This window comes from Symphodus melops, assembly GCF_947650265.1.
Source record: "Symphodus melops genome assembly, chromosome: 6".
Taxonomy (NCBI): domain Eukaryota; kingdom Metazoa; phylum Chordata; class Actinopteri; order Labriformes; family Labridae; genus Symphodus; species Symphodus melops.
In genome coordinates, this window is record NC_136696.1 from 21,040,911 (window position 1) to 21,057,777 (window position 16,867).

Genomic DNA, 16,867 nt, shown 5'->3' on the forward strand with positions numbered 1-16,867 from the left:
AGGCCCTCTTCTGGTTAAATCAAAGTTCCAACTGCTGATTCCTTGAAGGGTCACACGTCATTAATGAGTCCCAATTCCACAAAACAAAAATCATGGTTACATAAAACACAGTCTCAGATATTTCACAAACTTGTTTTCATTCACTCACTTTCTATTGTAATGTCTTGGGGCAAGGCTGTATGGGTAATAGAGTACACTACAGTGTTAAACTGTCTATGTAGAGTAATATTTGTCTCAAATAACAAGAGGAGCGTTTTGAAACCTTGAAATGAGGATATTTTAAACCTCATCCTCTTGGCAAAAACATGGGTCTAAATTAATTTCACTTTTCTACAAGTAAAGACATCAATACCATTTTGTAGACCCTTCATTTTACAAAAAGATGGACGTTGTTGTTGTTAAAGGTTTAAGGGTGAAAATCCTAGACGTCAATATTAAGGTGAAAACACAATGCAGAGTGAATAGTCAGTCTGTAAGTGCAAATGCTTGAAACAATTAGATGCTTCTTTATTCTCAGTCACAAAGGTATAACAGTGAACAGTAATATATTTAAACATGTTACACTTGAAAACGGTTTAAATTAGATGTTTTTGTAGGGCCTGTACACTGTAGTAAAATAATAATTACATACTAAAACAAATTCAATGTATGTAAATAGCTTTTTGACCACAAAGACTGTATAATTAAAAAACAACAACGAATGATTGTGCTGCAAAGGAATCAAGCCAGGGTTGTGAACTCTACAACAAATATACAGAAATGTAAAAATTGCATTTTTGAACAAGTTATCATTGCCATGTGCTATAAAAATACAATACAAAATACATACATTATTAACAGTTTACCTGCTTGCATATTGTCATCACTGACATAATGACTGAAATATGTCAGTTTACAAATGAACCTTACTGACTATGTCAAGCCATTAGTTATCAGTTAATGCTCAAAAAGTTGTATATCTTCATTGAAGGTAAATCCTGGTTTCTCCTCATTCAGTGAGCTTCTGTTTTTTTTTGCTTAAGCTCAACTTGGGTTTGTCATTCTGACTTTTTCAACTCAGACTGAAAACGCTTCACTGGGAGAACACGTCAGAAAAGAGTTGAACGTCATCGTCATTATTCCATTACTTTCAAACTTGCCGTCTGTTGCTGCATCTGTAAAAACAAGAACACTTTTTTCAGCGTTACTATTAAACATTAGCAGACTAACCCAGACCCAATGCAGAATTGTGTCCTGTACTAAAATTATTTTAAAACATTGGTTTTAATGTATTTGTGTAGATACATTTTTGTGGTGGCATTTTTCACAACTGATTGCTTCTATGACGCTGACACTTTGGTCATATACGGACCAGATGGCTGGAGTGACAACACCAAGACCAGAAATACCACCCACACGACCCAAGATCCAAGTTCAAAGGCCTTTTCCAAGGCCGCAAAACAAACAACTAGATGAGCAATCTCCCATGTTCCCCCTTGAGGCTCTGCGAGGATAAAGAGTTGGTCCTCTGTCCCATAGCCAGGACAGAATCGCTTTGTTCCTGCTGTATAATAGTTATAATTTATACTTCATTAATCCTGCAAGGGGAAATTCAGTTTTACACTATTTAATTAACATGAACATACATGCACAAACAGGATGCTGGACATGCATCAATGGAGAGGTCTCAGAGTACCTCGGCAGTGGACTGGTGCCTCTCCAGTTCCCAACCCAAGGCTCTACAGACTCAGCTACTGCCACCCTATTCGAGGTTTGACAATCGTCAAGAGTCTTTTTCCAGCACCCAAGAATCACATTTTAAAGGGAGGTTAAGTTGTGTAATGACCTTTGCTGGCCCACAGCTCATTAGACTGGATGAGGCCGTCGAGGCCAGAATGCTGGCATGCATGCATCCATCCACTGTATACGATGGGCATTAATAAAGTAGACAAAAAAGGTATCCAATGCAGTACTCTACTTCTACATTTATTTTTTTCAAACACTTGCTATACCTTAATTGCATACCAAATATTATAATAAATAAACATCAATACAATATCAGGTGAATTATGGATTGTTAAATTTACTCGCGCTGTTTTGTCTCACCTGTTATAAAAACCGTGTGCCGTGCCGATATATTCTGGACTTGTAGGCGGACCAAACACGTGAGATAATCCGGCTGATCTCTTGACATGAGGTCACACTCATGATAAGGCAACACCTCAACTATTCCAGCTTCTTGGCACCAGTTTAGGAGTTGCTTCTTCTCTTTTGCCTCTTGACTCAACCTAAATGTGGAGGGAGCAAACATAAAGGTTTAGGCAAGATAATGGACAGACTTTTCCAATATGCACAATCAAAATTACTGTATGGTAACTGAGGATACATGAATAATAAAAACACTGAAACCAAAAATATGAAATAATTTTTTTTTATAAAATCTGGGAAAGGGGTTGGAAACCAAATATGGAAGAAAAGATATGCCGGGCTGTCAGTTAGAGAGGCAATAGGTTAATTTAAAGGCTACATAATCATACACAGGAATTATTACATTTATCCACAAAAAAAAAGAAAAACGATGTCAGCAGTGTTAAATATCACACAGCTTTTTTCATCCTCTATTATTGAATCAAGTAGTTTATTGTTGTAGAAATGTCTCTTCTGCTACAAAGTATTTAAACAAGAGGTCCTGCACTGAGAGACTTTACTACCTGCTCTTAAACTGTATTTGCAGTTACTTCTTTTAATTCACAATTTATATCACTTTTCCACTGATTATTTTTTTATAATTGTATTGTCTTCCTCTTTGTGAACAGATTTGTTTGGTTTTGTTATTTTCTTTGTTATAAACTGTTGTGTTGTATGGGTTACAGAAAAAGACTATTATTTCTTACATATAAAAAATTAAAATAAAAATTTCCAGAGTTGATCCATACCTTGCATTTTCTTTTAATCGGCGGCTGTGTCTGTAGTGCAACATCCATTTCCACTTCCCTGTTTTACTCAGTTCTTGCAAGATTTCTGACATTTTCTTCATGTCACCTTAAATTCAAACAAAATTGATGTTATCAAGTCAAATCCAATTCTCAATCAACAGCTTTGTAGTTGAAATTAGACATACAAAGGCTGAGGGGCTCCAGTGCTGCTCCGTCCAACATTATTAAACCCCCCTTTGTGAAGAGCTCCTGATGGGTAAGATTGACAACATCATCTGTTTCGTCAATCCCAGCAAACTGCACGCCAGGGGACTTCTTCAGCGCTAGCAAGTGTGGGACCTGAGAAAGCATAAAGCTCAATCATTATTTCATCATAATTCAGGACTGCGACAATCTTTCACTGGCTGTAAATTACCTCACAAATGTGTTCTGCAATGTCTTCATTCCTGAGGATGATGAGAACAGATGAAGAACTACCCTTATCAAGGAAAAACTCAGAGGGGTTTACAGCAGTGTGGCCCTCTGTCTTCAACAGTACCTTTGGAAAATCAAAGACAAATTCCGCCATTAGACTTTAAAAGCTGCATATGTCTGCAATATTTTCATACATACTGTTGCTAAAAAATGTTGCAAATATTATAAAAAAAAAAAAAAAAGACTTACTAATATTCTTACGATACTCAACTAAAAATGTATACCAAGAACCTGGGCAATGAACCATGTTGCTTAAAAATAAAAAATACAGCAATATTTTTACTTGTCTTACCTTGGTTTCCTCAAAGAAGACATCATCCGACGTCTCTAATATGTAGAATCTGTACTTAGTTTTGTGGGCTTTCTTCACAACTGAGTTCAGACTACTGCGAAAACTACTGTCCATCTCCCTCTTCATTTGGTCACAGAAGTCAAAATAGTTGCTTGGTTCAGACTTCGGGTAACCTCTTTCCATGTGCTTCAGTGTAGATGGGACTCTTCTGACAGCACAAACGTTGTTCATCTTTTCCTCGTACAGCTCGGCACATTCGGCAGTCACAGTAGACACACCAGCATGTTCAATTGTTGTGCCTGCACCTTGAGATGACTTTTTAGGATGTAAATCTCTTTCCCCCTCTGTGGTGGCTTCCAGGTCTTCCCCGTCAGACATGTGTACCTTGATTTTTTGTCTAAAAAATGACTGTGCATCCAAGTGATCCACAAATTCCTCCTGCTCGTCCAGACCTGAAAAGTGTACAGTCACAGGACTAGGACAAGGCACATTCAATTGTACATGTGAATCAGGTTGGTGGATTGAATCCTTTTTACTTCTTTTCAGAAGCTGTTTCATTTTATCTGAAAAGATAAGGCACTCCTGTTCCATTGACGCCTCAGTTGGGTCCTCTTGAATGCAGCGGAGAGAAAGTTTCTCCAGAAATGAATGAGATCTCTTCCGGCTGGTGTTGTAGACTGTGCATGTGAGTGAGCTATCAGGGCCCAGGTAGAGACTGTCATCAATGTTGTTGTCTTTGTAGTCCACAAGTGGAGTTGAGGCACTCAAGCGGTCATTCTGATCCATGTCAAGACTCTCTTTAGCTGTTTGACTAATTCTCTCTGCTAAACTATTTGTCAAGAAATCATGTTTTCCATTGACAAGTTGAGATGAACTTTTTATAGATCCACAAGCCTGAACAGGGAGAGATGATGAAGGAATACAACTGTTGTATTTTGAAGAGTCCCTTCTTTCCTTCTGATACAAAGGATCTTGGCATACAAGTGTAGCTTTATCATACTTTGACTTCGTGTCACCTCCATGTGGCAACCAACTGTTCTTCGCTAAACATTTGGAGTCTTCTTGGGCATCGTTTATTCCTTCAGAAATCCCTTTGAAATATTCGGTCTTTTTCTCCAATAGCATTGTAGTGGGCGTAGCACAGGTGATAAAAGGGATTTTACTTTGTTTATTCTCAGTAAATTTAAACATTATAGAATGATCAAGTTGTCTGTCTTTTGAGAGGCTATCTGCTTGACTTTCATCACTCTTTGACGGTTTCACAGCCATGACAGGGCGCTGACTGGATGCACATGGTTCATGACTTAAATTGGCCTGTGATGGTGTTGTGTGTCTGTTCTGATCAACATTTGACATAATGGCTCCCAAATTAGAAGTAGAAGAAAGGGATTGGAGGGGTTGACAATAACCTTGCCCTGAGGATTCTTGTGATTTTTCTGTTCTTTCAATACACTGTTGATGTCCAGATGAGTCTGTCTTCTTAAGCTGCAACCCAACCCCAAGTACTTCCTCTATTTTACTCTTGAAAGGTGATATAAGAAAGTGTCCTGGTGATTCTGTGTGCAGATCTTGTGCTGGAGAGGAAGACACTGGTGCTGACTTGTTATTGATTTGTTTCAACTTAGATTTGGAGAGGAACTGGTCTATACTTTGAAAAACTCTTAAAGTCCTTAGTTCAAGATCAGGGTGAAGACCATGATGAGGGCCAGAATCTCCGTTAACGCCAGACTTCTTACAAGGTTTTTGTTCAATAGGCACCTCGTCATTTCCAGTCACCGAGCTTCTGTTGAGGCATTTCTGATTCAAAAATGTGCTCCCACTGAAGGTAGGTGGATAACATCGAGGATCAGAAGAGGTTATCGACTCGTATGGTTTCTCATCCAAAGTTGGAGTGGGGCACCGATCGTCAGACGAAACTCCAGAGGCCCATGGCTTGTTTTCAGGAATAGGAAGTTGGGATACTTTGCCTGATGACACTTTTGCCTTTTCACTGTTCATTTGAGATGCAATGCACACACCTGTGGGTAGAACAGTTTCAGGGTACGTAGTTTCATTGATACAGGCTTTTTCTTCCACCTTGTCCTGTGACAGCGAGTCATGAGGAAGTAATGTATCCACTCCAGAGATGTCTATTCCAATAAATGGAATTACAACTCTACCATTACACTTTTCTAATTCCTCATTTGATTTGCCACTTATTTGATCCATTTCTTTTGTCACTTCCGCATCTGTTTCAGGCTGTATTTGCTCACACTGGGGTGAATGAGACTGATAACCTGATAATTCTGTATCAGTTGTGTTATCAACCATGTGCTCTGTCTCAACTGATTTGGTATCCCAATGTTCATGATCATCAATTGTAAGATTGACGCTTGTCACTACTTTGTTTTTGCCTCCTGTTTCAACTCTGTTATTTGTCTGGGGAATAGAGTTCCTCACATTAGGCCCATCTAATGAACATGTGCTCTCCTTCTTTGTTGTTTTATCGGCAGAACAATTGTCATTTTCTGCATTTTCCTCAACTGTAGTTTTATTACATTTGGCCCCCATGTTTGATGAGGAATGAGGATCTTTTTCTGAGATGGCATGTTCAACTCCGCCAATTGCACAGATCTTTGTCAACTGTAAATCATGAAAAGATTCTGTGTTTTCTGCTTGTGGTAGCTGCTCATTCAGATTTGCTGGGCAAGTATACTTGGTGATGTCATCCTTCTTAACCAAGTCTTGACTATCACACATCACAGATGATGGGTGATTTTTTGCATCCTTTTCAGTATCCATAGCTGAAAGAGAAACTCCTTTCTCAACATGCCTGTTATCTTCACCAAAGTGGTCTTCCTTGACCACTTTGTCTTCATTCATAGCGCAACAATCCACATTCACAGCCTTGTTTTGTGAGACTGCCATAGGTTCTTCTCTTGATAACTGCTTCTCATCTTCCAAAATATTTTCATGGCAAACCACACCCAGATCTTTGACAGCTGAATCCCCACCATCCTCGATACTTTTCGGACAAAGCTCATGATAATCATCTTGGTGTAGTTTTTCTTTTCCTTCCAGTTTTTCTCCACGTTTTGGCAAAATTTTATTTTGCCAAAACGTTTGAACCCCATCTACTGCTTCTTTGTTGGAGTCATCCATTATGGGTTTGGCTAAAACCCTTTCAAGTGGTTGAACAAAACTGATCTCTGTTGCCTCTAAATTTCCGGTGTTGTCTTTCACATCAGTCTTGTCATTGTAGCATCCTTGTAACATATCTGCGACTCCAGAAGCAGTCTGGTCTTTTTCTGGTTGAATGGTTACATTTTCCATTGCTTTCTGTTCAGGAATTCTTGGTACAAATGAAACATTAGCGTGCTCCAACTGGCCAACTTTTTGCAAAGTAGTGTTAGTCCTATTGTGTTTATAGGTACTTCTGACATCAATCCCCTCTTTAATGATCTTTTTCGAGAGTATAATCTCTCTTAAAACCTGAAAGAGAAGAAGAAACCACCTTGGAATAATTACACATAACAAATTAATAAAGTAAAAATCTGAGTGTTGTTCCCATCTGGCTTATTAGTTTGTCATTTCAAAAATATTTATTTCCCTGATAATGTTACCCGTAGTGACCTGTTAATGTCATTTATTGTCTTCACATGGGCAAGTGAAATAACTATTTGTTTAAAATACAAACATCTCCTACACAACATAAAAACTAACCAGAATTGTGTAAAGTTTGATAAAAGAGGCCTCAAATTCAGTTACTTGATAGGCCTTGGGAATAGTCTCGATGGTTGTATGCTGCTGTTAGATTTTGAAAAAGTCATGTACCTAAGCAATTATCCTCAAGTCTTTACACGTTCTATTGATTCTGCAGCAGCCTAATACTGGCCTTGTCCGTGAATTTACATTGCATTTCGGCGTTGTGGAAGCACGGCACAACTGTATCTCCACATAGAGACACAGTCAAGTACCTCCATTAATTATTTTTAGGTAGCCGCTTAACAATGGCATTGACTTTATGCCAAACCAATAAAAAACAGCAACATTCAAAAATGCATACGTTTTTGTTTTGAATGTAATATTAACAATTGAAACAAACCTTGGATGGACTTGTCTTCCGTTGTCCCTTGGATGACTGGGTGTTCAATGTTTTACTTGCTCCGTTCCGTTCACTAGACACATCTGTGTCTTTGTTGCTGACTTGTGAATCAGAAGTGAAAACCTCTGCATTCGAGTTTTTCACAGACAAGTCCAAAATTATAGATCCATGGTCCAAGGTCACTCCTTGGTTTAAGGCAGAGTCGTCTTTCACGCTGAGGTCCAGTGCTCTTGAAATTAAAGGGTCCGACGTGTTCAACTCATTTGGTAAATCTGCATCTGAATAGGCCTTCAACTCAGACTGGCTTGAGCTTGATACCAACGCACTGGTCAATTCCAAAGCATTGCTCTCTTCTGAACATGATAATGTTAAGTCAGAGTCAACATGAAATAACCTGGGTGTTGACCGGCTGTAGAACAGACCTATCCACATGTGCACTATGAGCCGAAGCTCTTCACTGGTGTCTTGAACAGAGTAATCCCATGGCCTATTGAAGATAAAAAGAAAAAAGAAAAATAACAAACGTTAGCCCAATTAGTTGAATTAATTGTTTAATTCAATTATCTAAACTAAGTCTGGAATATACATATAACCTATATTTGTTTACTAAAAATCAGACAATTACAAAATTAATGTGAGAAGATCTAACTTTACACAGATAAAGATACGTATAGCTATAAATATTTGTTCAATATTGAGAACCCTAGTGCAAAAAATCAATACAATATACATACCCATGCAAGGCTCGAATAATAGCTCCATCCTTTGAGTCACTTGCAAACTTGCTGTCTAGATTAAAATCGTAATTTTCTTTCCATTGTTTTGTCACTTGGACAGAGTCATCCTTGTTGACAAAGGTACGGGAGTGTCTAAACTTCCTTCTGCTCATCCAAGCTTTTTTCAGGTAGTCCGGAGACCTGCATTCTTTTTCAACGTTATCTTTCAGAACGGCAGAGAGGTTCAATGTTTTACTTCCATCTTCACACATTGTCCTTTGATGCTGCAGCAGTCCAGCATAACCACTTAAAGGGGAAACCTGGAGGTTGAAGGGTGTACCTAGCAAACCCAACGGTAGAGAGGAAGATGGGGGCAATGAGTAAGCATGTTCTATAGATACCAAATCAACCAACTCGCTGCCTACCACAGGATGGCTTGGTGAGGGAGACTCGAGAGTCTGGATTGGTCTAGCAGCAGGCTGTCTAAGCAGGGCATGTAGAACTGACTCTTGGTCAAGACTGGTAACATCTTTTGTAAGGTCACACTTCTTCAAACTTGTCTCAGGTTGTTTCCCAAGTGCTGGGGTTGGTTGTGGTGGAACCTCATCATGACTGGCACTAAGAGCCAAGTCAGCAAGTAAGTTCAAAGCATCTGTAGATGGACAAGAACTGTTCAATTTTTCCCCAACAGTCTTGTTCACAGAATTATCCCTAGTACACTCTTTGTTATTGTGTTTTTCTCTTTCAAAACAAGCTGGAGTTTGAAAATGTAACCACCCTGTGAAAACAAAACAAAAGGAGAAAAAAGAGAAACTGCATGAGAAAAGGAAATAGCACATTGAAAGCATTTGAAACCAACATGAACGAAGGGATTGATGATGTCTGGGTGCAGATGCATTTTAGGATTTGCAAAAGACCAAGCAAGAGCAAAAGCAAACTAAAACTAATAGTGAAGTTATGCGAGGTGAAGCAAAGCGAAGCAAGGCAAAGCATTGCTGCTGAAGAAAATTTGGAAGTGTGAAAGCCAACAAAAGGTGTATTCCATTTCCTGGTTATTAATTGCATACATTCAATAAAAGAATAGTTGAATAACAGAACATTTAGACAAGACTTACATTTCTTTTTAACATTTTCTGCAGAGACGTCTTGATGCTTTTTGAGTGTTTTAATCCTTCCCCTTCTTGGAAAAATTGAAGGAGGCCTATGTATGATTTGACATTGTTTGTCAAAGGTTTGTTCTTGCGTCTGTGATGAGTCTTCACTTTGCTGAACACCAAGACTTTCAGTTTTTTGTTCCATCTTTGGTATCTCTTTAGGAGTCAGGCCAAGGGCATACGCAAAAATAGGGTCAACTGACAGCACCTTCGACACATCCTTAAAATCCAAATTAGTTTCATTACTCTTCAAAATACCAGTATCTGATTCCTCTTTGCTCATCTTGAGACTTGGCTCAGTGTCCTCAGTAGTACAGTCAGTCATTTTCTCCGATTCATTGAGGCCCATCTTCCTCTTTCCTCTGAGAAGAACTGATTTTAGTTTGCTCAAAAGGAATTCAGCCTTTGTTGGACACTTTACTGTCGGGACAACATCGCTGTGATTTTCTTGAACCTCTTCCGGAGGCGAAGTGTCATGGTTCTTTGAAAGAGGTTTATCAATCTCTAGATCCATATTTGATGAGTCATTGCCAGCATCTAATGCTGTTGACGTGCTGTGTTTAAGAGAAACAGGACTGACATTTTTAAGATCATCACCTCCATTCCTGTGTGATGTAGTCTCTATTTTGTCCAATGTTGTCTCTGAGGCTGTGCAAGCCTTTTGTTCCATCTCAGTTGTGTCATGACCTTCTTTAGAGGCAACCAACAGTTTTTCAACTTCCGGTTCATTTGTTCGAGATTGAAGCTTATCTTTTAAAGACTTGATCTTATCAGCGATGTCTACAGATCCGTGAGGAACCAAGATTCTTCCACATTCGCTCAAAACCGGCTTCAAGTCCCAGCGCTCTGTTTTTCTTCTCAGAGGAAAAACTTCAAGTTCCATGACACTCTGCTGAACAGGATCTGTTTTTTTCTCCTCCGCAACTGATGGGCGAACAGTACAGGATCTAACTTTTTTATCTCTCTGTGGCAGTTTTCCAAATATTCGCTTTCGCCTTCGTCTTTTCCTCCAATCGGTAATGGTAGGTTTACTCGACTGTTGGTGGTCTACGGATTCCTTGACAAGGTTTTCCTTCAGACCTGTCGAGTTGTCAGACTCCACAGACATTTCTCCTGTTGATAAACTGGGTGTCTGAACCCAAGTGTTTGATACCTTTTTGCGACCTTTCGAAGGGCCCCTGCGTACTTTTCTACCTTTCGTTTTTGTGAGATTGTTCACGTCAGGGGCATCCAAAAGCTTTTTGGTTTTAACCGTGTCATCATTCAATGTGTTCACTTCGGTCGTTTGTGATTCATCGGTTCGCTCTGCTGAAGTAATGCTGACAATTAATTCTGCAGGTAGTTCATCAGATGTAGAGGGAGTCAGAATACTTTCCGTCCTTGTATCAGTTTTTATCAGCTCACTCAGTTCAGATTTTTCAGTTCCTTCGTCAGAACCTTTAACATGCAAATCATCTGCTTCAACTTTTTGAGGACAAACTCTTAAGTCAACTGGAAGTTCAGAACTTGTTACTGATGTCCCAACGTTCATACAAGATTCCTGGCCTGCCAGCTGATCTTCTGAACAAGTGCCAGCAGCATTGGTTGGTACTTCTTCAGGAGATGACACACAGATGTAGACACCATCATCAAGGTCTTCTATTTGGTTTTCTTGTCCAGCCATCAGGATTTCCGAGGCCTTGGCCACAGGCAGTTGAAAAGCGACCGGTTTGCTCAGATATGACTGTAAGCTTTGCCATGCCCTGTCAGTCCACTCAGGGGATATGTAGAGGTGCTTGTGAGCATCTGGCACATCATACTGATCAGCAAAGACGCTGACTTCCCTCAAGGGACTCGATTCTAACCCAGGATTTATGAGGGCTGCATAATTCTGCATATGCTGTGCTATTACTTCACTCAGTTCTTCACTTGAATCAATGGGTGTTTTCTCAACTTCACCCTCTGCATAACTTAGTACAGGTAGAACCCGGAAGATTTCAGGTGTCATGGCAGGGTTTCTATGTCCACATTTTGTGTCTGAGATGAATGAAGAAAAGAGAGTAATAGTTTAATCTCTGTGTATAAAATGACATTTATTCTAAACAAATACACATTAGAACATGTCCTTTAAAGTAATCTGAGAAACATCAAAAATAACCACTGTTAAAAACACTCTGTAATCACCTTTCTGTATAACTCGGGAGTCAGGAAACATAAACACGCCTTGCAAAACCTCAGGCACACTGGACCCAGTATCTGTGAAAAAAACAAAACGGATAAGATATGAGGTTGATAATGATGTCCAATAACAGCTGTTGACAAAGACATACTTGTACAAGGTCATCTTGAAACTGACAATGCATTACAAAGTTCTATTATCTTACTGTCATATGTGGAGAAATGAGAGGAGTGCACCAAGATGAGGAATCCAACATCATTCAGTGGAATTGGAAGGGCCTGTGCAAACGGATCACAAGCAAGCATCTTATTATGCAGAGCTATGGTAGAAATATGTTTTATGAATGAATGATTAGGTCCTGCAGCTTCTAAGACTTTAATATGAACCAAAACTCACAATATTTTTCTCTTTGACCTCGCACAAAAGCAGAGAAAGTGAGTTGGTTTCATCTACCTCAGAAGAAACAAACTCACAAACACTACAGAATAGGCCATCCAAAAGAACTGCAAGACAGCAAAAAAGAAAAAAATCATGTGTGTGTTAGATGGAGGAAATGTGCAAAAAATATAACTCCAGTGAAATATGTTTCATTCCCCCAAAGTTGTTTAATACTGAAGCACACCTTCCCCAGAAAGGGAGCAGGTTTCAAAGACAGCCGCTGGCAAAAGACGCCTCAGATCTAACATGGAAATCGCACGATCAACTTTTATCACTGGTGGCCTATAAGGGAAAAATAGAGCATGGAAAAGAGGTTATAAATAACACTTAAAGTCATGTAGAAATACATGAGTATTTTCTGAACTTACAGCTCTGTAGGGATCAAGGCCCCTGCTGGAGACCTCAGTCTGATATCATAGAACTGGTCAACTATTTGAAGCTGACCCCTCCACGGAAAGAAATGACGAACTGGGGAAAAACAATTAATCATTTAGTAACAGTCTAGATTCAGTTTAAAAAAAATATCTAAAAACACATTATTTACATTTTTTAAACAGACACATGGAGTATGCATTAAGTATGCAGCTTGTTAGCAAAAACTTCTATTCCAGCAGCAGTTCCTGTGCGCTGTTTATTAGATTGAATTACCTTATAGCAGTGTAATAGTAATTTTATATAGCATCACACAGAGTGAAGCCATACCAGTTTTTTTTTTTTATCAATTTAATGAAACTTACCCAGTTTTTTCTCCTCACTGAAAAGAGAAACCAGAAAACATTCCATTACCATTCCTTCATTTCCACTTGTTTAAAATCATGTGTGACAGTGAGGGCAGAGTATCTGTTTCTACAACGCAGTACCTTTCCTGGTGGGGTGCTACAGGAGTTGCTTTGGTATCCGTGTATGAAAATGATACAATGGCATAGGGGCAGACGGCACTGGGAGACGGAGACGTCTCACTGCTTCCATCCTCCAGCAGCTCATACATGTAATACTGCAAAATCAAAACAAGAGGTACTTTACGACACTCTTCCGTGAAAATGTTCAACAATACTGTAATGATGAGGAATCACTAAAAAAACTAGACAAAGAGAAAGTTGCACTGCTCACACAACATCTGGACAGTGGGATAAACTTTGCTTTATAATGTTCATCAGGGGTCACAAGCATTTTCTTACCTGGGTTCTTTCAAAGGCAAGAAAGGAGCTGGTTTTGTCAGATACTGAGGGCAACTGTTGTGACACATGGCAGTCAAACCCCACAGTGGGCACGGTGAAAGTCAGGGTGTAGTTTTCTAAAGTCTTTTTAACTCTTCCCTGTTTATAACAGAAACCAACAACACTGGCTTAATCTTGTTTTTCTGTGAATAAAAATACAGATGCTGCACATTACAGGCGAATATCAATCAATGTGGGGGTTTTTTAATACCGTTGTCAGCCTAAGGATGGCAATGTATCCAGATTTCCCATGATACCAGCGATTGAGATCCAAACAGTCAGAGTACATTGATATGTACACACCTGGGTAAATGCAGAAAACATGGACAAATGTGTGTTAAGGACAGACAAATAAAGACAGGGTTATTTATTCATAGCAAAAAACCCAACAATGTTGAAGTCATATTTCATTGTTTCTTTTCAAACACCTGACACTCCTTCTGCAGCATGACCACGCCTTAAAAGATGAATATGTCAAAGACGCACCACAGTTTGAATACCTGAAAAAACTCATCCACTGCAGCCTTACATGATCTCAAAACATTGGTACATTGTGTGCCATATACAGAAATATACCAGCGAAAGTAAAGTGAATTATTTTCCCTGAGCAAGAGAAACATTTCAGTTTTCACAAGAAGAAGCTACAATCTTAGTTCAATTATTGAATAAAAAACACTTTTCTATCAAAGGTGTACAGTAAGAGACAGGTAGAATCTTTTTTTCTTAAAAGGAGTCTGACATTAGCTGGCTGAAAGACTTAACAAGGATATTGGCCTGTTAAAATGTTATGAAGACCCTAAGTGGGTTCTGGATTCAAAAACAGGAAAAGTTCAAATAAGTTCTCTTGTTCACTGAGAACAACAACTTGGAAATCTGAACATATGAGGCAATACATACAAGCTAACTGGTTTGGCAGGTTTGTTGCGTCCTTAATACTCCCTCAACAGCCGTTCACAGCTATAGTAAAGACATTTTGAAACACTAGGAAAACCAACAATAGTATTTTGAAAAACACCTCTTCTGCCATTAAAAAACAGTTTTCATGTGGGGTAAATGAGTCTGTCATGAGAGTATCAAACAGTAAAAATAACCACATTTCATTTAATATTAATTCTCCTCTTGTGTTCTCAAGACAGCCCTCAAAACATTTTCCTCTGATCATGACTTTACAAATTAAAGACTTTTAAAATCTTTTTTTTCTCCATTTCAGGTTACCTTTTTAAAGCCAAATTGTATTTTTTTTAAGCTAAAATCTGGTTTAACAATTTGTCCTAGACCTAACACTGATAAAAACAGGCCTGGCTGCTGAGTATAACACAGATAAACACTGTGCAACTTGACAAAATGTGTAATGTGACTCAGAGGACTTCCTGTTTTCACATGCCACTCCAGGGGGGTGAATGGAGGAGAAAAAAAGCAAAACTGACAGAATATAGTTTCAAGGTGACATTTTTAACATGAAGTTATGGGGAGTGAAGAAACAATGCATGGTACAGATGTATAAAACCCATGTTATATTGCACCACATCTGACCAAATCTCCTCTCAAGACCTGACATACAGTTTCTGTTTCACATTAAACACTGTTCCACTTTCAATTGTTTGCATTCATACATTTAGGTTGCTTTCACTTTCAAAGGCAGGGGAGCAGCAAACACTACACAAGTATATTTTCCTTTCCTGGATCTGCACTACAAATCCTGGACAGGCTGCATAAAAGGACACCATCAAGGACATAATTTCAAGGGTAACTTGGATTAACATATTTGAAGTAAATTAGCAATACTCTGCATTTATTTAGCTAAATAACCAGTCTTAGTCTTGGCAACATATTAGCCTCTTGTATGCTCATGCCTGAGTTGCAAATATCATAATGTCAAAGTAATCGTACCTTTTGAGGGATCTCCCAGCGTCGTGCAAGTGCTGTTTCCAGTTAACACACCAGATTCTCTAAGACTATTCGCCTTTAAGAAAATACAATTGACATTTAGAAGAGTTGTTTGAACATGTATAGTCTCAGGTCTACCACGTATCAAGTTATTACCTTGTTGACATCATCAAAGAGCAGGAAACCGTAGGATTCCTTCAGATCCTCTTCTGAATATCCTGCTGCTCTTTTCTTTGCTCGGAAGGCATTATACTGATTATAAGAGAAAATCAAAAGAACGAGCCGTGACAAATGTCCCTTTCATTTCCTGTTAGTGATTCCTTTTACAGTACCATCTACTTATTAGCATTCACTGAATTTCAGATTAGAATATGAAAAATTGGCTTCAAAGCAGTTAATCCAAAATCAAACCATAAGAATGAAATATCTAACATTTCTCAATAAATGATAATGGACACTGTACAGATGTGCACGAGCTTTTTAAAAGTGTTATTGTTAAGCGTGGTCAATGTCTTAACATTTTTAAAACAGTCGGATGTAAGGAAAAGTATTTGGACTGACCTTTTCTTCTAGTTCAGGGTTTTTCAACAAGAAAGCGGACTTGTATTCAAAGGACTGTTTAGACTCTCCATACAGGTACGCACTTTTCAGTGTGGCCAAAATATTGTTCTGAAATACGTCGGAAGCTTCTGGCACAGGTACTAAAACACCTAAAAGTGGACAGTAATAAAAACATTAACGTCGAAAAATAAGTGAAATGGCTGAATAAGAGTAGATTGGGGTTTTTAACTTTAGGCTACTCTACTAAAAGTTTGTTCCCAGTTATTGCACAAGACTGGGACGGTTTGTACCGTGAGGCGACACCTCACCCACCCGTCCCTTTTCGTCAAACTATTTACCAATAGGAGATATTTAACTCGAGTTTGAACCTAGGCCTACTAAAATCACATCCCATGCTCATTATTGTACATTTAAAGTGAAAGTTACACTATGGAGTCTCCCAAAAACCACATCACCTTTGCTCGAGGCAGCATTAGCACTTTCCATTGCTGTTATGAAATCAGTCGTTCTCCTTTTGCCCTTCGTTCAAAACTCGTGTCTCTTGTTTTATACATAATTACATCGGCTTTTTCCTCAAACCCACAAGTACACTGGTTTTAATAGAGCCGTTTAAAAGTAACTCGATCCATCGCCGAGTTTCAACAACACATGATCACACGACAACCAGGAAGTTAAAAAATAACCCGACTGTCCAAAGGCGTAGAAACCAAAAGAAATATCCACTTAAATCCACGATTTTCGTTTCATGTGTGACAAATCCTTAAGAAGCAGAAAGTCCCTCAGTCCTCGTGGAGACACCAGCTAAGCATGTATAGTCCATTTCGAAAAAGAAACAGAAACCTATCGACGACGTACAGCGTCCATCTTGAAAGTGTAACCCAAAGTGTGACGGCGGAGCGGGCGTGTGACTGTTCCTCCTGATGCAGGAGAAACACTCAGAAAGACGGATAGACTGACACAAACTAACCTGG

At 38.9% G+C, this 16,867-nt stretch overlaps 1 protein-coding gene across 1 annotated transcript; it reads right to left on the reverse strand.

Moving 5' to 3' along the window:
- Nucleotides 1-483: 483 nt before the first annotated feature.
- tasor2 (transcription activation suppressor family member 2) lies at nt 484-16,867 on the reverse strand. The gene is made up of 22 exons (XM_079346321.1): nt 16,352-16,867; nt 15,897-16,045; nt 15,492-15,587; nt 15,339-15,411; nt 13,660-13,751; nt 13,410-13,547; nt 13,092-13,225; nt 12,969-12,985; nt 12,600-12,699; nt 12,416-12,513; nt 12,190-12,296; nt 11,999-12,071; nt 11,799-11,870; nt 9,597-11,651; nt 8,500-9,259; nt 7,766-8,252; nt 3,682-7,152; nt 3,331-3,453; nt 3,101-3,254; nt 2,916-3,021; nt 2,086-2,267; nt 484-1,154 (listed from the first exon to the last, which is right to left on the reverse strand). Exons 1-22 carry the CDS (start codon nt 16,380-16,382, stop codon nt 1,057-1,059), a joined length of 8,616 nt encoding a protein of 2,871 aa, XP_079202447.1. The 5' UTR covers nt 16,383-16,867; the 3' UTR covers nt 484-1,056.